The 20,277-nt window shown below is 51.3% G+C and overlaps 1 protein-coding gene across 3 annotated transcripts in view; it reads left to right on the top strand.

The window, feature by feature from the left end:
* The window catches only part of PRKCA (protein kinase C alpha), a 407,772-nt gene that overhangs the window by 380,213 nt on the left and 7,282 nt on the right, over positions 1 to 20,277 (top strand). Inside the window, exons 15-18 of one of the 3 annotated variants that reach the window (XM_047708150.1) lie at positions 6,967 to 7,074; positions 8,967 to 9,107; positions 16,069 to 16,116; positions 16,679 to 16,696. In XM_047708150.1, coding sequence (XP_047564106.1) covers positions 6,967 to 7,074; positions 8,967 to 9,107; positions 16,069 to 16,116; positions 16,679 to 16,681 — 300 coding nt within the window. In that variant the 3' untranslated portion in view covers positions 16,682 to 16,696. Of the gene's footprint in view, positions 1 to 6,966; positions 7,075 to 8,966; positions 9,108 to 16,068; positions 16,117 to 16,678; positions 16,697 to 20,277 lie in introns of those variants that run through there. The other 2 variants (XM_047708148.1, XM_047708149.1) reach the window with 2 other exon arrangements.

Raw genomic sequence — 20,277 nt, forward strand, 5'->3', positions numbered from 1 at the left:
GGTTAGAGAGGGAGTGAGAGGCCTGAGGTCAGAGGAGGAAAGGGAGCCCCAGGTCTTGTGAGCATGGAGGTCATCACAGACCCTTGGCTTTGTCTCTGGGGTGGGAGGCCATTGGTGAGCTCTCCTTTATGGGTCTTTCATTGTCTTACATCTTTTAGATACTCAAGTAGTCTCTTAGAGATTAGAAGATACAGGGTACCAGCCTACATTGGGTAGTTAACTGACAAGTGATGTTAAGACTTGATTGATAGTAAAATGGTTGGTGATGATTCATTTAGGTTTTTAACCCCAATAAAATGTTCATCTCAGGCCAAATACCCCCATTTTAAGCATGGAAAAGCAGGTCATCAGAACCACGGTCAGTGAGCCAACAGTGGTTGCCTGCCCCTTGAGTGAATTTCCTGTCTTTAGAATTTTGACCATAAAGTTTGACGGGATTATGGGCCCCTTGAGAGCCAGGCTGTTCACGAAGGCGCAGAAAACTGAGGTCCCCTTCTTGGTCCCTCTTGCATGTTCTGACTCTTGAGCCCAGAAACAAACGCTGCTTTCACTGAGTCACATTTGCATATGCCAACAAAAGAAATTGGCTGGGTGGAAATAGGATCTGTGTCACTTCCAAGGGCACTTTCCAAGAGATCAGATCAGACTCGTCATTGGTGAGCAGGAGACTAGGACTTCAGAAGTTCTGTGCCCCCCACACACGCCACACGCCTACCCCCATCTTCCTTCCTCCCCAAGCCTGGGGACTTCCTTCCCTAGAGGAAAGCTCAGGCAATGCTGCCCTCCTGCAGGGAAGTCCCCTTCGGGTGCATCTTAAAAATCCTGCCTCTCTTGCCTATTATCCCTGAGGCCCCCACCTGCAGACGCCCTCCCCCATGCGCAGTGCTTCCGTAAACATTCTGGCACATTTCCATTTCCCATCCTGCTTCTCAGACTCCCGTTAGCCTGCCCGATAGGACCCCTTCCAGTTTCCATGATCCCTGTGGACATTGGTGACACCCTTTAGATGTGACATCTTAAAGGCGGCCCACGTTTGGGCACCGTGGTGGGCTCAGCCATTACTCGTCTAAATCCAACACAGTGTTTTCATTTCGGTACCCGCTTCTTCATCTTCCCTGTGACTCAATGCAAATTTCAATGTATTTCTGGGCGGTGAGTCAGCCCAGAAAGGATAATGAAGGCTCTGAGACTTTACCCACAGCCCCCCAGAAGCTGCAGCAGCCTCCAGACCCAGCAGAGGGAAGAGACGCAGTTATTGAAAAGTAAGATTAATTATAAAGCTGTTGATGGGGTTATGGTCTAAATTTATCCTCTTTAATCACAGAGGGCTGACGATGAGCAGAAAAGAGAGTTTATTGCAATTTTCTTCTCATTTGGTATATTTATTGTCAGCAGCCAAGGGGACAGTTAAGTAGAAACAGCCTGAGTCTTTCTTCAGTTCCTGGACTGCTTGACAAGTATGATTACTTTGGGGCGTAAACAGTATTTACCCAGCACTGTAATAAGCATGTTGCGGTTCTAAGTGCTCACAGGTCTCCATCATAAAGAGACCAGTGCTCTCCTCTTTATGTCCCCTTTTGCCAGGGCAGTCTATGCTTTATCTTCTTTCCTGACGCATTGGCGATGAGTGCTTTCCCCCAGCACTTTCACCTGAAATATCTTTGGGTGCGCGCCACCGCCTCTACCCCACCCCCCACCTCCGCTGGTCACCAGTGATCTACAGACAACCATGGCAGGGCCCCAGCATCCAGGAACCAGGAGGTGACTTAGAAATCATTTTAGAAAGAGTGAACCATCACCCCTCCTCTAGTCTAAACTTCACAAATTGCATATTGCTGAGGAGAACACCTCTGGTTCGGAACATTTTCACACCCAGCCGAGAACCGTATCTGACACGCAGCTTAGCTAGAGACACTAAGCCCCGATCTGTAGAAATTTAAAAATAATCATGGGAATGTGGGAAAGAGGGGAGAGAAGCAAATCCAAAATGGTGGCGCACTTACTCCTCAGCAACACCTCCCCTCCTGTCGTCCCCGGGCTCAGTAGCTAACTGGGAGGGAGACGGAATATAATTATAATTTCACTCTTGACCTGCCTTCAGCACCAAGGCCTGAGCAGCAATTACCCGTACGAATGCTCCCGGGGTGACCTGGAGAGACTTAACAAGAGCCATAAAAATGCTCCCATCCTTTGACTGCATAAGCCCACACCTGGGACATTTTTCTTAGGAAGTAATTCGGTGAAGAGAAAAGTGGCATGCGCAGAGATGTTTCTGGTAGCCTTAGTTATCAGAAGGGAGCCTGGGCAGCAATTCTGAACGTGCCCATGGACCAATGAGCCTGTGTCGGACGGGTGAGGGATCTGCCCCACAGGGTTCGTCTTCCTGGGAATACTGGTAGCCACAGAGAGATTATTTGCAAAAGTCAGGGAAAAACAAGAAACTCCGAATTACGCATCCTTATTTGAAAATAATACAACAAGCCTAAGAGTTCACAACACAGTAAGAGCAGTTTTTGTGGTGAGGTGAGGGGAATGTGGATGTGCCTTCCTGGACCCCACTCCCCCCAAGAACACGTGATCTTAATTTAATAGCGGGCCCCCAGGAGCTTTCCCCAGTCTGGTGATCATTATCGCTGCCCACCAGGTAGCTGGGGGCCTCCTCCCTTCTGGCACGTTGTGGGATGGTACCTCCCAGCTCACTTGTGGTGGGGTAGAGCATGTGGCTCATTCTGACCTGTGAGATCTGGGGGGTGAGCATCTGTGAGATGCTCCAGGGTGGACACCCAGAGCGCCTGTCCCTGGTCCCCCGCAGCAAGACCAAGATGGCGGCTATACCATCAGCATTGGTCCTTGGTGACCTCTCCTCACTGACAGTGGACATGTGGCATAAGCAAGAGATAAGCAAACAAAGTCAGGGCTGGGAAGTCACGCCAGGTCTCGAATCTAGAGACAGTCCCTCTACACAGTGACTTGAAATGTCTCTGGCCATAGCGACTGCCCCTCGGTCTTTCCAGATCCCACTATTCATCGTGTCAGATACCAAAATGGCCTCCCTACATACCTGCCCCAGTCGAGCTCTTTAGGTGTGCGTGGACCAGCAGCTGAGCACCTCCCACCCAGCCCTGCCAGCAGCAGCACCGGGGGACCATCCCTCCCCGTCTACCTGCCAGCGCAAGTGTGAGGGATTGGCAGTGCCCAGAATGGCCCAGAGCCCAAGCTCTGCAGTTTTTCAGCACTTTTTCATGTGTCTGTTGGCCATCTGGTTGCCTTCTTTGCCGAAATGTCTATTCCTGTCTTCTGTCCATTTCTTGATGGATTATTTGTTCTTTGGGTGTTGAGTTTGATAAGTTTTTTGTAGATTTTGGATACTAGCCCTTTATCTGATATGTCATTTGCAAATATCTTGTCCCGTTCTGTCGGTTGTCTTTTGGTTTTGTTGACTGTTTCCTTTGCTGTGCAAAAGCTTTTGATCTTCATGAAGTCCCAGTAGTTCACTTTTGCTGGGCTTGAATCTTGGTTCTTCCACATCCAGCTCTGTAACTCCAGCCAAAGCACTTAATAGTAGGACCTCAGTGAGCTCAACTGTAAAGTGAGATCACTAGTGTGTACGTCCATCATATGGTGGTTTTGAGGACTGAGGGAGTGACACCTGGAGAAGCAGTCCACACGGTGCCCACCACGTAAACAGAGCCTGAAAAGCACGTGTTACTGCCGCCATCCTTACTGCTGTTCACTCCCAAACAGTAACCATCCTTCGTCAGGCAGTGTAGACTCCCGGTGCGTGATAAAATGTCAGGGGTAGAGGCACGTGTCCTCCCTGGGATTGCCAGGAGATGCCCGCCCTTAGGGCCAGATGGGGACGGAACACGGTTGGTTAAAGCCCAGGGCTCTGCCACAAGGACGCATAGTCCTGCGGCCTTTGTCATAGCTTCGGAATCTTATCACAACATCGGAGCCCAAGGGGCCTTGGGGATTCCTGCCATCCCAGGCCTGGATGATTCACTCTGGATTAAACAGCTCTCTTAATGGCAGGACTTCTTAGAACCTTTAAAATGTAAATGTCACTGCAGATCTCCATAAAGGGGGGAAAGGGTACAAACTCTGACCTAGGAGTATCCTGTAGGATTCGTACCCTGTAGTTCTAAGGAATGTTCTCTGGGGTGTGTCAGGAGCCAGGTGTCCTGCTCTCAGAGGGAACACAGAGGGGACTTCATGGTCAGCTGCTTCCTGGAGCAGTCGTAGGCACAGCTCACCTGGGCCGAGGTGGTGCCCATACCCGGAGACAATGAAGCAGGCGTGATAGGCCAGTGACCTGCGCAGAAGTCTCCCCCTGCCAAATTCCATCTTCCACGCCAGCCTGGGGCTGGGCGGGGGTTGGGGTCTGCATTGACCTAACTGTCTTCAGATGCAGAGGTGCTTGTCTCCTCTCCCGACAAGGACTCCTTTGTCTGAGTTTCTCTTTGGAGAAAAATTGCTCTTAAGCTTTTGGATAGGATGGTCCGTGCCTCAGCCCCCATAGCATTCTGGCCGCTGGTGCTTGAGCCACACCAGAGGGGCCAGTGGGGTCTCCATGCTGCCTCTGTCACCACGGGGCCCAAGTTCCAGGGGCCCTTTGCAGTGGGTTTGATGCTCTACTGGTAACGTTGTTTCTCCTGGCCAGCGGCCCTAAGGGGTGCATGGAGGGGCATCGATGGGTCACGAGGAGCAGCACCCGCGCCCTGCTCACATGCTGGGCACTGTAACATCATAGAGTACGAACACAGAAGAAATGCAGAGAGAGTGGAGCCCCCTGGAGGTGTGCAGTTCACAGCCCTGATCAGAAACCCTGCCATGTCGGCTTCAGTTATACAGATCTTGTGGCCCAAACTCAGCCACATGTATGGATCCCTTATTAGGGAAAAGGGGACGTTTTGTGGTTGTCCTACCACAGGGTCCAGAAGAAGTAGGTTGCATGATGTCAGGCAGAGGAGAGGTGGTAAGATGGTCCGCAGGACTGGCCTCCATGGTAGCTCTTGGCCAGCTTTGGGCTGTCCTGCTCCATGTCTCTAGATGGAAGTAGCAGCACTCCCTGCTGCTCCAGGTGACCACCTGCGCTCGCAGGGGGCGTGTCCGCACCCAGCATCCTTGCCCCTGAGCCTCCCAGGCACCGTGGTACTTCTGCCCAGGGAAACTCATTGTGCCAGCCCATTACGGCTCTGCTTGGAGTCATTCACAGGCAAGGTGATATTTTTTTAAAAGATTTATTTATTTATTTTAGAGAACGAGTATGAGCTGGAGGGGCAGAGGGAGAGGGAGAGAATCTCAAGCCAACTCCGCGCTGAGCATAGAGTCTGGCGTGGGGCTCGATCTCACAACACCGAGATCAGGACCTGAACCAAAAGCAAGAGTCGGATGCTTAACCAACTGAGCCCCCCAGGCGCCCCAAGGGGGGCTGATTTTAGTTCTCCTCACCCACCTGCATGCTTTGACCAAATTAAACATCCTTTACACCAGGTACTTAGGACTGAAAAAGAGCCCTATTTATTTATATTTCTGGACTAAATAATAATAACAGCAGCAGTAGTAATAATAATACCCAGCAACACAGTGGCACCCACCCCAACCCCCGGTCCCAAGGTAGGGTTCCTTATAGACTTAGCATCTTTCCCAAAGTAGGGTTCCTTATAGACTTAGCATCTTTCCCTTGAGTAGGTGTAACTCCTGTGGGCTGACCCTACACCCAACTCCTCTCCAGGCCTGGGGGTGGTGGGGTGGGGGGACAGTAAGGCTGGGGGTCAGATGAGCAGGTTGGACTCTGGGCATTAGCGGAGCCCTACCCGTGTCAGTCAGAGTGACAGAGACGCCTCTTTTCTATGAGAAGGAAAATGAGACGAGATGAAACATGTGGGTATTATCTTGACTGTGACAGTTGCCCCCTGGTCTGCCTTTCTTTCGCTAAATGCAAGGTTAGCTAAGCCTAAAGGGAACATTAAGAAATTCCCCATAAACCTACTTATCCCGTGTGCTGTCCCTCCAGAGTGACAGGTAATTTGCCGGACGTCTTCAGGATTAAAGACGTGCTGGAGGAGAAAGTTGGAAGGACGCCTTGAACTCTCCCGAGGATTCTAGCAGCCCGTTCTAAGACAGTCCATCTGCTTCAATAAAACACCAGTACCACTAGGCACTCTGCAGCAGGCACCTGCTGGGCACGGGACAGACTACCGCGGGTTTTGCGGACTCACCAGGGAACCCCATTATACAAACTGGAAAACTCTATCTGAGGGAGGTCACTTGCCTGTGGACACCCAGCTAGAAGGTGGTGGCACTGGAATTTGGTCCAGATCCTCCTGACTTGCCCACAGCACTGCCATGCCTCCTGCTCGCCCTGTGAGGAGTGTAAATGCGGCAGAGGAGGAGAGGGGAGTGTCTAGTGGAAGCTGAGCTCCCATCACTGCTACCACGCAGGTGCAAGGCTCTCTACAGAGCAGCTCCCTGTTGGGTCAGAAGGGCCCTGGTGTGAATTTCTGGACCTGGGGAAGCCCTTTCAGCCCATGTCCTGATGGCTCCAACACCTCACGCTTAGAAGCCAAAGGCACCATCATTTTCCCCCGACCCCACTCCACACACAGAGCCATCTGTAACCTAACTTGATCGTAATTAAATTTTTAGCACAAAATTGCAAGATTAATGGATTAATTACAATTTATTTGCAAAGCATTAAAAGCATGACTCAAGAACGTTTTCCCTAAAGATTGTTTTGGGTTGCCCAAGGCAGGATAACTAAAGAGACAGAGGAAAGAGTGAAAAACACACAACCACCAGCCTAATGAAAGATAACCAAATAAACCAGCAACTTCACTGGGCGAAGCCTACAGCCAGTGGGGTGCCCAGAAGCCCGGTGTGTGTCTTGGCACTGATGGGGCTCTCCAGGCGCCACGCTAATGAATCATCCTGCCTGTTTTCCCCTGTCTCTGTTTTCCGGAACAGCCTCCCTTTGACGGCGAAGACGAAGATGAGCTATTTCAGTCCATAATGGAGCATAACGTCTCTTATCCCAAATCCTTGTCCAAGGAGGCCGTTTCCATCTGCAAAGGAGTAAGTAGACCTGCGTTCCTTTTATAGTCACGGACCGAGAGGATGAATGGGGGAAATCTCTTTCCCGTAGTTCTGCTTCTGAGAGAGGTGGCAGAGAGCCTACAAACCCATGCCACTGCTTCCAGCCGCCAAGGGCCACCACAGGGAGCCATGAGGAACATGGCGGCCTGGAAAGGAGGTTCTGCTCCCCAGTCTGCCTGGAGCTCTGGCCCCAGCAGCTAATCGCACTGGGCTTTAGTTTCTCATCCACCTCATGAAAGTGTGCCATAAGTTACCAGAAATAACCTCGGGTCCTCGGAAAATATTCGGTCTCTTCCCTTGCCTGACTTGGTGTGCCTTGGGTCATTCTTCATTTAATTCTCTTTTTTTGAGATCGAGCATGCGTGCAGAAATGGGCCCGGGTCATGGGTGTGTAGATCAGTGAATTTTCACAAAACAAAACACCCGGTGACTGCACCCAGGTCAGGAAAGGGAAGGTTTCCGACACCCTAAACGCCCCCTCCCTTCCCGTCCTGCAGTGACTCGCCACCCCTCCAGATAAGCAGCGTCCCCGCTCGTCCCTGCGGGGATTAGCCTTGTCTGTTTTGAACTTGGCCCAAATGCGCTCCTATAGCAGACGCTCCCCAGGCGTGGCGTCTTTCACCCCACATGGTGATTGCGGCATTTCTCCAGATTCCCGCGTGGACGCCGTCTTCCGTCTTCTATCCGCCCACGGAACATTCCATCGTGTCACACCACAGTTTACTTATTCATTCTACGGCTGTGGGGAGGGGCGCAGGTTTGGGTTGTTTCCACTTTGGTTTGGGGCTGTTACAAATAGAACTGCCCTGAAACTTCTAGGTTTTGTGTTTTGGGGAGCCTAGGAGCTCCTTTCTGCAGAGGAGAGACCCAGGAATAGAAAATTACCGGGTCCTGACCTGGTTAGTTTTTCACTGTAAAGCTTTACGCCACAAAATTACCATCAGACCCAGTGGAATATACGATGTAACACACTCCTAACATTTTCTGGCACGTTTGATCGGGATCACGTGGGACGCAGTTATCCGGCATCTTCCGAGAGCAGGGCACTGTTGACGTAACTGAACAGGGAGAGCCGGGCCCTGCCCCAGAGCTTATAACCCGTGTTCGCCTCTGTCTTCCGCAGTAGACGCGTGAGAATTAACACCTGCTGGTCACAGCATTTCTTTTTCCCAGCCCATGAGTCTTTGATTAACACATTTTGGTCCAGGCAGTAAACAGGTATATGATGCCTATTATCAGCACACACACAGTTTTTAGTGATTGCCTCCCTTTTCGCATACATATTTTTTAGAGACCTACAGAATGACAGCTCTCATGCAGGTAGTGTACAAAGACACCTGATTAAATTCTTAGGTTTGGCTCTGGGGCCACATCACTTCCCGGTGTCCTTTATCATAAAAAATCGCTATAGAAAGACTCCTACTGTCAATACCATGTTTGTGAGTTGGGGTCACTCTGTGCAAGCCACGGATTTCTCGGGGTGCTCCCCAGGCATCCACACCATCAGGCTCGTAGCAGAGCTGGCAAAGGGAAGGTGCTATCGTCCAGCCTTCTCTTTTTCTCCTAATTTTAGTGTGTGTGGCAGGGGAGGGAGGGTCTTTTTCTCTCTCTTTCAGCTTTATTGAGGTATAATTGGCAAATAAAATTGCGGTGTGTTGAAAACGTGCCCCGTGGTGGTTCGACACGCATATGCACTGTGGGAGATTTCCTGCAATCAAGAAGTCACACCTATCACCTCACACAATTACCTTCTTGTCTTTTGGGGAGAGAATACTTAAGTTCTACTCTCTCAGCATATCTCAGTTATACAGTACGGTGTCGTCACCTCTGGTCACCGCGAGACACATTGTGCCCTCTCTGCTATTTTCTAGCTGATGACCAAACACCCAGGCAAGCGGCTGGGTTGCGGGCCAGAGGGGGAGAGGGACGTGCGGGAGCATGCCTTCTTCCGGAGGATCGACTGGGAGAAACTTGAGAACAGGGAGATCCAGCCGCCCTTCAAGCCCAAAGTGGTAAGTAGGGGATGTGGCTTGCCCCTGAGCCCCATGTTCCTGAATCCCAGAGGGGTTCCACCCCTTCTCTGTTGAGAGGAGGCTGGTGGCCCCTGGCCTCTGCGGGGTGAGAACCTGGCCAGGTATCAGCCTCAACTTCTATCTGGGCTCTGGTCAGCATAGACCAGACCACAGGGCCTGTGCCCACCAGACAGGGGGCTGCCGAGTGTCCCCCCAAGAACTGAGAGGGAGCTGGGGCACCTCAGCTTTGGCGATCGGGCTGCATGGACTCGCGCACCCAGCAGGATGTGATCTCTGCTGTGAGTCCGTGATGCGATGTTTCACCGGTGTCCCACTCTCCAGGGTTTTTTTTGCTACTAAAGCATGACTCGTCCTAGCCAGCTCTTCCGCAGGCCCCGGCTACACTTCCCATGCTGGCCATGGCCCCTGCTGCCAGGAGTGCGAGTCACCCCCCATTCTGGCGTTGCCGTCTTCGTTGACACTCCTCCCATGGGACCCCCATTTTTTCCGTTTATTCCGCAAACACTATGCGTCAGGCCCTGTTCTTTACAAATTGGCTCAATAACCCTCTCGACAACCCTGCTCCGTGGGTAAACAAAGGCACAGAGAGGCTGAGTAACTTGCCTGAAGACACACAGCTGGTAGGTGGTGTTCTGGCTCTGGGATCTGTGTCCCTACCCCAGGACACCATCGCGCCATCTCAGGGACAGCCATCTGCCCATCTAATGACTGTCGGTGGCAACCAGCCCTGGCCTTTCTTGACGTTTCTATCTCTGGCGTAACCTCGGGGTCTTTAAGACATCGGGCTCTTAACTCACGCCACCTGCCACTTCACGGTGCTTCCCAGGGACGCTGCTTTCCCCCACATCCCATCTCTGGGGACCAGTGGACAGTGTCTTCCAGCTCAGCCGCCGTCTCTGGGGTGTCCCTGTGCTACTCCTGCCCCTGAGCCTGCAGCAAGAGCAGCTCTGGCCCATGGTCTGCTTGAGAAGCTCCCACACCTGTCTCCCCCGGCAGGTGCTCATGAGCAGGGAAAAGGGACCCTCCTGGGGTGGCTGAGTGACTGGCTGGTCGGCACAGGCTTTGTTCTTAGAGCAGTGACCTCCCGTCAAGTATGCTTGCGTGTCCTCTAAGAATAAAACTGCTGGTGGGGGCCCCACTTCTACTTTTCCAAGGTATTCTTAGCACCAACTAAAGCAAAACTAAAATGAATCAGGTCAGTTGACTCCCTCCTGAATCATCGTATCCAGCAGGACCCTCGTCTGTCTGCTCCCCACCTTCTCTTAGCGGGTCCCAAACCCAGATCTCAGGGGGTTTTCATGGGGTCCTTCCCCTCGGTGTACAAAGCCTGGCTTAGAGCGGGGCCAGGGTGTAAAGGCCCGTGATAAAGAATGCTGCCAGTGGTCTCAGGACATTCGTTAGGGATTTTCTTCTTCCCCCTTCATATTTGTTTAGCCTCCTTAAAATATGAAAGGCACACAGTAGCCTCATACACACAGCTCAGTTTCTGTACAGGAACAGCGGAGAGAACACACTCACCCTGCTGTAGGTGTGAAGCAAAGCCACTTGTCAGTCGCTTTCCAGAAAGGGACGATAGGGAGCAAAGTCAACCATAAGACACATCTCCTTCTATGTATCCCCACCGCAGCCTCAGAAGACATTGTCTATTTGCGTGGTCACCTGCTTTCTGTGGACACTGGGGCCTTAAATTCAGATATAGGGGGACAAGAGGGTGACTCGGGTCCGGAGCCCAGAATCTGACTGCGCAGCTCCCTGTGGGCCGTGGAAATTACCGGAAGCAGAGTCCCAACCACGGTGGGCAGATGAGCCACTAGCAGTAGAGTGTGTGTGTGTGTGTGTGTGTGTGTGTGTGTGTTTATTCCTGGAGTGCTGCTGTTTGTGTTTTTAGCTGAACACTAGCTAACATAAAAGGAAAGAAGAGAGGGCCTCCCTCACAGCAGCCCTTGAATTCTGATACAGAAGCCAAAACCACGTGCCAAAGGCCTGCTTGCTGAGAGCTCTGGTCAGAGCAGAAGGAGGGACAGCCCCTGCTCACAGGGAGTTTTCCCAGGCCAGAGCCTATGTCCGGCTGGAGAACTGTATGCAGGAAAGGAAGGTGCTGGAAAACGTACTCACGGGCAGTGGAGGGGGCAGCAGGGGACGCAAAGCCGTGCCGGGGTCAGGAGCAAGTTGCCGCAGACCTGTCCCAGGGCTGAAGAGTGTCAAGGACACAGAGGTCAACCAGAGAGTTGGGGCTCCCGGGAGAGCTCCCAGTGCCTCCACCACGCCATGTGCAGAGCAGCAGCGTTTGGCCCCTAATCCCGGCCAAACCACCTCCACCGCCTCCGGGACGTCATTCTGTTCCCGAGGTGCCATGCTGGAGTGGAGATAGCACACGCCAAGGACGGTCTAGGCGGCGGGAGAGGACATTTCTAACAGTTCAAGAGCAGAGGCCTCACACGGCACGCCGGGGTCACAGCCTCCAAGAAGAGCTACTGGCACATTCGAGGGGCTCCGTGATGTGTCCCCGCTTCCTCGGTGAAAAATGTAGCTCCCTGACCCAGGACTAATGAAGCCAAGAGGGGACAGATAAACTCTAGAGCCCAGTATTCTCCGATGGGCAGTTAGGTCCTTTCAAAAGGAGACGGAGCAAGACATCCTCGCCGTCCCCTGCTGCCAGGTGACTGACACTTGGACCGCGTGTGCGCCAAACCCCTCCCAGGGAGCATCTCCCCTCCAAGCTGAGCTGAGAGCCCCAGTGGGCAAATCTGGTCTGCGTTCGTGAAGTTTGCTCAATGCTTTTGCCTGTTCAGCAGTGGCCATGAACCCATTTCCCTGAGATTTAGGGGGTTAAGGGGACATTCCCTCCTGGCTCCCACAAAATCAAACCTTTGTGATGCATAAATCCGTCAGGACACGCCACACAGAACTTCCCACCTCGCGGGGACGGGGACGTCAGGCCCTGCCATGCAGCTGTGTTCTGGATTCGGTTTGAATTGACTCGTGTTCCAAGTGGAGAGAGGAACGTGGCCGCGTCAGGTGTGTGGGACTGTGGCTGTCGCCCCGGACGGCGGCGAGTCTGGGGACTCAGAGCTGCATATCCCAGGCACACAAGCAGCAGAGCCAGGGAACAGCCTGCCCCCCGGGAGGCCGGTGAGGGGGAGGGGAGTCCGGTCTGGCAGAGCCACGTCCCCAGAAGCCTGCTGTGTGCAACTGTGAAGGTGAAGACAGTTTTCTAGAAGATGCAGCCATCACTTATGTACTGGTTGATTATGTCAAACAAAAGCAAAAAGAAAAACAGCTGTGTTACATTCTCCTGGAGGTGAGCGCACTCTCTCTCTCTCATTACTCTCCTTTTTTTTCTTTGAAGATTTTATTTATTTGACAGACAGAGATCACAAGTAGGCAGAGAGAGAGGGGGAAGCAGGCTCCCCGCTGAGCAGAGAGCCCGATGTGGGGCTCGATCCCAGGACCCTGGGATCATGACCTGAGCTGAAGGCAGAGGCTTAACCCACTGAGCCACCCAAGTGCCCCATAACTCTCCTTCTTTACGGAAAAAAAGCACACAGCGAACTGGTTTCCTTTTTCTCTGAAAGAAAACACAACAGCGGAAGAGCCTCCGATCCACAGACCAAGGCCCGTCCGCTCAGCATTTGGCCGATGTTCTGAATAAGCCTGAGTCCCCATAGAGGCTTATTAATGTTCAGAAGAGTCCATGTAAGAAAGTTGGTTTTTTTTTTTTAATTTTTAAGTTCAAAGAAGATGTCACTCCTGAAAAGGTAAATGTTCAGTTGCTGAGGGGGAAAAACAAAGGGCCAGGCTGCCTCCCATGGCATCGGGTTCGAGAGGAGGTTTCCAGGGGAAAAGATGGCACAGCCAAGCCCACTTGGCCCGGCATCCTGAGAACTCGTGGAGGGAAGGAGAGCGCATTCTTTCTGCTTTGCTTGAATAATCAAAGGCTGAGGCACACATGAGCCCAAAACTCTGATCCAGTTTTGCAGGTTTTTACCCTGATTCATGTGAATAAAATGCCTGAGAACAGCCTTCAAGGTCCCATTCATCCTGCCCGTGATAAATAACAGTTTATACAAATATCAGAATCGGAAAGTTAATTGATTCTTTTTCCTTTTTTGAATTCTATCCATTGGCACTTAGGAGCAGAATAGCTAGTTCACAGGTGAGGCAAAAACCTTCACGATACTTAAGTGGTTATTAGAGAGAGAAAGAGAGATTAATCTATAAAGTTAACACCGCAAAATATATTCCTGAGTTGATAGATGAGCAGAGTCCTTTGGAAATAGGCTTGTCTGTCATGGAGAGCCTTTCTGGGGAGATTACTGTCCTTATTTTATCAAAAAAAAAGAGAGGGGAAAAATATAACTTTCATCAGGATGCTGTCATCCTTGCGGCAAGAGCCAGAGAGAATAGGAACAGTGGGTACAAATGTGGGTGCTGTGGTGGTGAGATTGTACAGTCAAGTTCATTTTCCCAGTCACCCCGAAATCCTTTACAGGTGTATCTCGGGGTGCCTGTGGGTTTGGTTCCAGATGGCCACGATGTGATGAAGTCCATGACAGAGTAAAGTGAGGCAATGAATTTGGGAGTTTCCCAGTGCATCTAAAAGTTACATTTACACCATCCTTAAGTCTACGAAGTGTGCACTAGCATTGTATCTTAAGAAGAAAAAACAATGCATGTATCTTTATTTAAAAATACATTGTTGCTAAAAAGTGCTAACCATCACGGGAGCTCTTAGAGAGGTCTGTCACTGATCACAGATCACTGTAACAAATATAATAATGAAGATGTTTGAAATATTGTGAGAATTACCAAAATGTGGCCTAGAGACAAGAAGTGAGCAAATGCAATTGGAAACAATCGTGCCAGTAGACTTTGTGGATCCCAGACTGCCACAGACTTCCGATTTACCAAAAACACAGGGTCTGTGGAGTGCGGTGAAACAAGGCATTTCACGGTGCCATTAGCTTGTCTGGAAAGTTTGATGCCGGTTTAATTCTCAAAGTCAGTGCAGCATGCCTTTTTAATTTTTGAAAATAATTAATTTTGAAGTAGCATCTCATTTCAGTGTTGCAGAAGAGTTGTAAAAATAGCGCAAAGAATTGGTACATTGGCTTCACCCAGATTCCCTAAATGTTAACATTTTAGCACATTTGCTTTATCATTCTTTCTCTACGTCGCCGTGTGCGTGTGTGCAGACACACACATGGGCGGGTTTGTTTTGGTTTTTTTTTTTTTGAACCATTTAAGAGTAAGTTGCAAATGTGATGCCTCCTTACACCTACGTGTTCCATGTGTCTTGCCTCAAACCAAGGCCACCGCTCTTCTGAAGGATCCCTCGGAAAAGGTCATTCTACAGAGTGGCGGCCATCCCAATAGAAGGAGGAGGGACCCAGACCGCTGGTCCGAGCGCACAGTGCCGTAGGCAGCCTTGGGCTGCGTGCAGTTGTCCTCCTGGGTAGTAGGTAGGTTCATTCTCCTGCCGTTCAGTGGCGCCAGGAACTATGATGCCCTGGAGAAGTGAGAGATTCTCAAGACTCTGGGAGCTCCACCAATACGTGAACCCTAACCAGCCTCCGGAGACCGGAGCCTGCCGCCTCATGGTGCCCTCGGTGTGATTTGTGCCTTTAGACCAGCCTAAGCCAGCTTCTGTTGGGCTGATGAGAGGCAAGGAGTCTGCCTATTCTTTGATAACTACCCTCCCCAGTGCTTTTTTTTTTTAAGATTTTGCTTATTAATTTATGAGAGAGAGCATGTGTGCACGAGCAAGGGGGAGGGACAGAGAGAGAGGGAGAATCAGGCTCCCCGCTGAGCAGGAAGCCCGACGCAGGACTTGATCCCAGGACCCTGGGATCATGACCTGAGCTGAAGGCCGATTCTTAGTTGACTGAGCCACCCAGGCACCCCCAAGTGCTCTTCTGCTTGAAAGAGAAATGGGAAGACGTGAGACATTTAAAATAACAATCCAGATAAGTAAGTAGTTTTGTCACCAGCCTCGGGGAGCTTCGGTGGTGAGGGATGGGGTCCTCGCACAGCCCATGCGCCTCATGGCGTGTGAACGGACAGCCTCCCATTGTCTGAAGTGACGGTCTCCGACACTGATGGTCATCCCCACAACCTGTTTTGGGAAAGGAGCCTTGAATCCTCCCAAGCTGGTCATTGGCGTAAAGCCAGGCCGAATGGAGTGCACATTCCTGTTCCACAGAATATGGGCGGGATGAGCCAGGACTGTCCCCTCACAGATGCATGGCTCTGACACCTACAAGAATCCGCTCAGCTAATGTGTGGCTTATAGCCCGAGTCTGTCAACAAACCCATCCAAAGAACCGGCTTGCCCTGGTCCAGCGCTGGCCCTTCCGGAGGTGCACTCTAGTGCTCACCTGGGCAGCACGTGTGCTAAAATGGGAACGCTCCAGAGAAGATTCAGCCTGGCCCTGCACGAGGACGACTCGCGGATTCCTGACGTGTGCGCCGAGGCAACAGATCACTGAGCACTGTTTAATTTTGCCTGAGAAATGAAAACCTCTGGTCTGTCACCACAGGTGGTATTGGCAGAAGGTGAAGGAGGTCCTAATCCCTTTTTAAGAAATCATTATTAAAACATTAGCTCACTGTGGCGATATAGGTAAGCAAGGAAAGATGGATACAAAATGACAAGACGCTATCTCTCCCACCCCAAATGCAGGTCCCACTAATTACCATCTCTTCTGTAAGCTTCTGGAAAGCTGTGAGCGTGTGTGATCATACCCACAGCAAGGTTGTACCACGCGTTCCATTGTTCACCTTGGACCTTTCACCCAGTGATAAATCTGGGAGATGTTCACACGTGAGCGCATGTGGGTCTGTGGCGTCCTTTACACGGGCCATTCTGATTCTCAAGTTCCCACCACAGGCACTGACTCTTTGTTCCAAATACTCTCCTCTGTCGGTTCTTATTCTCCAGACTTTCTGTACCAAAATGCACTGGCTGCAGTGGGCATCCAGGCCTTCGGTGAGCACGTTTCCAGATCCTTGAGTGACTAAGTGAGCAAACTAACCCCACTTTTTAACCCCAAGTGTGTGCTCCTGATAGTGTTGGGTCATGCACGGAAGACCATTCCCTGAGCATGCTGGTCGTAGAAAGGGCTGCTGCATGGGGCCTCAGGCCCCTCACTAGATGGTCCCATGGTGTGGACATGACCTCCTGGAAGGCTCAAAGCAGAATATTCCCGTTCATGTCTGCTGTCGGTTATGTAACTAAACGAAGTCCGCACACAACCGCGAGTCAGAAAGCCATGCACAGACGTCAGCAGGGTTCCTACTAACGCTGCACTAGGACCACCACACAGTGGGACTGAAACACGGGATCCCCTAAGATGAAGCAGGCCCTGCTACATCTGGCAATAGCCAGAGACATTCCCCACCTCAATAAGTTTCCTTTCTCCTTCCTCTTGCAACATGCCTTTCCTCTCGCTTGGTTCCGTGCTCTGCCTGCTCCTCTGGGTTTGGTTTGGTTTTGCTTTGTAATGGCAGTGTTTTCGAGCTACTCATACTCACCCTAATTCCCATACCAGTGACCATGGGGTTATAATCTACATGACTGAGACACCAAGGTAAAGGACAGGAATGAGATCAACACATGTATTGTGCATTCTCGGTGGCCTCTCCCAGGTAAGAATCATGAGAAGCCGACTTGCGCGTGGCAGGCGATCTCTCCCCACGGCCCTCAGGGTGCACGAGGTGGTGAGTGGACCACGCACCATCCAGGGCCGTGGATGGGGAGTGCTGTGATCCCAAAGTTCACCTGGAGTCAGCATCTTCCCATGCTTTGTCCCATCTTTACTGTGCCTGATTTCTACCGGGTTCATTTTACTAACTGATGAGTTCACCAAATAGGGAGGAATGTCAGAACAACAAAGGGCATATGTCCCAAATCCAGAGCTAAGTAAGGTGGGTAGATTATTAATGGTGTCCCTTCATCCCTCACATATGAACCCTATCCCCTTTACATGCTGGGTATGTGCTGTGCCTTAAGTTGTAGCATGCCTGATGGTGAGAAGGGATTGCACACACTCTCGGTCCTTTGATCCCCACAGTTGCCTTGGAAGGTGGATGTTCATATCCCCCTTTTATCTTTACAAAGATAAAAGTGGGGTGAGTTTCCCAAAGCTGTATCCTGGGCTTTTGACCTCTGGCGGGTCCTTCTCCCCACTGTACCTCCCATTTTCCCTCAGGTGTCAAACACAATCTCTGCTCTTGGGGAGAAACAGAAGAACTGTCTGGGCTCACACACTGGCCCAGCCACGTTTGGGGTCCCTCCTGCTGCCCTCCTCTCCTCCGTCTTTGTCCCACACCAGTTATGTGGTGCTTTGCATCCCAGATGGCAAAAGCCTCCACTGGTGACAGGTGTGGGTGGCCTTTGGAGGTGAAGGAAATAAACATTCCACCAGGGGATTTTGCTCCCAAGTAGCAAATACTGCGTACAGCTGCAGGTGGCCTCGAACTCTGAGGCTATGGCCAACCCCAACCTGCCTGTTGTCACACAGTGCGACAGAGGCTGCCCTTCCAGTGGCCATGGTAATAACCTTGCACCATCTCTGAGGAAGGTTGAGAGGATGTCTGTAGTCTGGCCAGCCTCATTCTTCACCCCCACTGTCACTCACTCAGTCTTTCCCAAGTATCACCCAGTGTCCCTGAACCCTTCATTCTCTGGGCGTCATCTTCATCCCTCCCACATCCAAGATGGCACCTGAGTCCTGCTGCGCACAAGATGATGGTTATGAGTAGGGTTGGCCCATAGACGGCAGGAGGAATCTTCTGTGTTTAAAATATAACAGCTGGGCGCCTGGGTGGCTCAGTGGGTTAAGCCGCTGCCTTCGGCTCCGGTCATGATCTCGGAGTCCTGGGATCGAGCCCCACATCGGGCTCTCTGCTCTCTCAGGGAGCCTGCTTCCTCCTCTCTCTCTGCCTGCCTCTCTGCCTGCTTGTGATCTCTCTGTCAAATTAAAAAAAAATATATATATATATATAACAGCTTGTTGAAGGCTTTATCTTTTCTCTGAAGATGCAAAGTGCACTGATTTTCTTTATTCTTTCTAGTCATTGGTGGTGGAGATGGGAGGGTAATCACAGTTTCCTCCATAAACATCTTGAAAAACGATCAGGTCAAGATCTTCTCTTGTTTGGCCTAAAGAAGATTGTCTGTCTCTGGGCTAATTTCACTGAGTTATGGAGGGCTTATTTTTTAACGCATTAAGAGACCCTCCGTGATGGAAAAATAAGTGCTATTTCTCATAGTACCAAACCTGTGATTAAAATCTCTGCTCTTTGAGAGGGGGAAAGCAGCATCCATCTGATGGGAACTCCCTTGGAACAAGAGGTCCTTCTGAGTTTTGGGTCTCATCTGACCCTGGGATGCAACCTGCCGCGTTTCCAGGTCTTTCCTGCCTGTGGCTTGCTGAGATCCACTCGCTCACGCTGAGTTTTTATTCTTTGCCTTCAGCCTGTCCCTTCAGCTCAGTGAATGGGCTTTAAGCAAGGCTTTGCTTTGCTGGAGTGTGAGTTCTCTCTCTTTAGGACCAGGGAACATTCCATAGCAAGTTAGAGTGGGAAGGAAAAGGAAGAGGTGTCTGGGGGTGAGCAGTTCTGAGACCATCGGTCCTCCTCCCGTGCAGTGCGATCACCGAGCTGGGATTGGACTGGCCTGGTCTCCGCAAGCCCCCTTAGCTGTGGCCCGGCAGCCCACACAGCGTGATGCCTGAAGCAGCGAGGGTTTCTGCCCCGTGTGTTACCACACTTCACCTCACAAGCTGTGGCCGCCCTTAGGAGTAATCATCCCCAGGACAGCAGTTCTAGAATCTCACGTCCTTGAGCATCCATCCCCATCCCCAGGCTTCTCGGTGCTGATGTATATGTGGTCGTCTTTTTAGACCTTGGGGACTCTTCTTCTAGTTTTTTGTTCAATTATTTGGCAGTTAAGCCATGGCTTTTGGAACCTCGCATTAGAAGATGACCTGTGAACGCCCTAATGATGGTACCCAAAGGAAAGGACAGACCTGTGCCATCTTTTCACAGAACAGTTCAGCAAATCCCAGCTTGGATGGCTGGAGACACGTTTTGCCTTGGCTCACCTTCCTCTTCCTCTTCGAGACTTCACCTCTCACTTTTCCTAGAAGTTCCTTCTTTGCATCTTTGCATGGTTAGTGACTAGCAAAAGAAATGCGAATGATTTCTTTTTAAGGGAGCACGCGTCCCGGCCGCTGAGAGCACTTACAGTGTTGGGCATCGATTAACCAAGTTCCCAAAGAGCGTCCTCCTCTAGCACAGCACTGTCTCTCGTGTGGGGTACAGGGCCTACGGGATGAGCAGGGCCCAATGGCACGGCCTCCATGGGGAGGCCACCAGCGCCCCACACAGTCCCCTGGTGTGGAATCTCCCCGGTTCGGAATGGGTGGTCGCTCGTGAATACGAAAACACCCTCTGAAAGGAAAACCGTCTGTTGTGAAAGACCTCACTTGAACTCATAACGTGCCTCAGGAGCGGGGTGGACAAAGCCTAATGAAGCTATATTCTCAAGGAAACCTTCTAGAAGATGGGGAAGATGTAGAAGAGGAAGTGGGAATTTGGTCTGTGAGACTAAACCGGCCTTACAAAAATAACAGCAACCCTTGTGCTCTCACTGCATGCTGGGGTCCTCGCGAAACACTGTTCCCTTAACCTCCATGGCGGCCCAGGGAGGGGGCGTGGCTCTTCTGGCCCCTCTGCCTTCTCGGGAGTGGGATGCCCCCTTCTCCCTGCTCCCCCCTTCACAGTGTAACTAGAGCTGTCCTCTGTTGATGATCCAGAGATGCCTGGTTAGTGTAAAACTGTGCTAACTTGGAAATGATTCCTGTCGCCCCGTGGTACCAGCAGGTAGGAGGGTGATCATTTGCAACATGGGCAATGCCATGATTGGTATCACCCGTGTCTCAGAGTCATCTGGGGTCCTGGGGAACGTCAATGTGCCACAACCCTCCTGAGGGGCTGAGAAAGTGAAGACACCCCTTCCCCCGTTTTGGGGTCCGATTTGCAGGCAGTGCCTGCAGCCCTGTCTGGGTTGAGTGCCCCAGTGGACCCTGGAGGAGAGGAATAGCCAAGACAGAGAGGAGACTCTGCTCCCCCTGCTCAGGGCACC

The sequence above is a fragment of the Lutra lutra genome, chromosome 16 (genome assembly GCF_902655055.1).
Source record: "Lutra lutra chromosome 16, mLutLut1.2, whole genome shotgun sequence".
Taxonomy (NCBI): domain Eukaryota; kingdom Metazoa; phylum Chordata; class Mammalia; order Carnivora; family Mustelidae; genus Lutra; species Lutra lutra.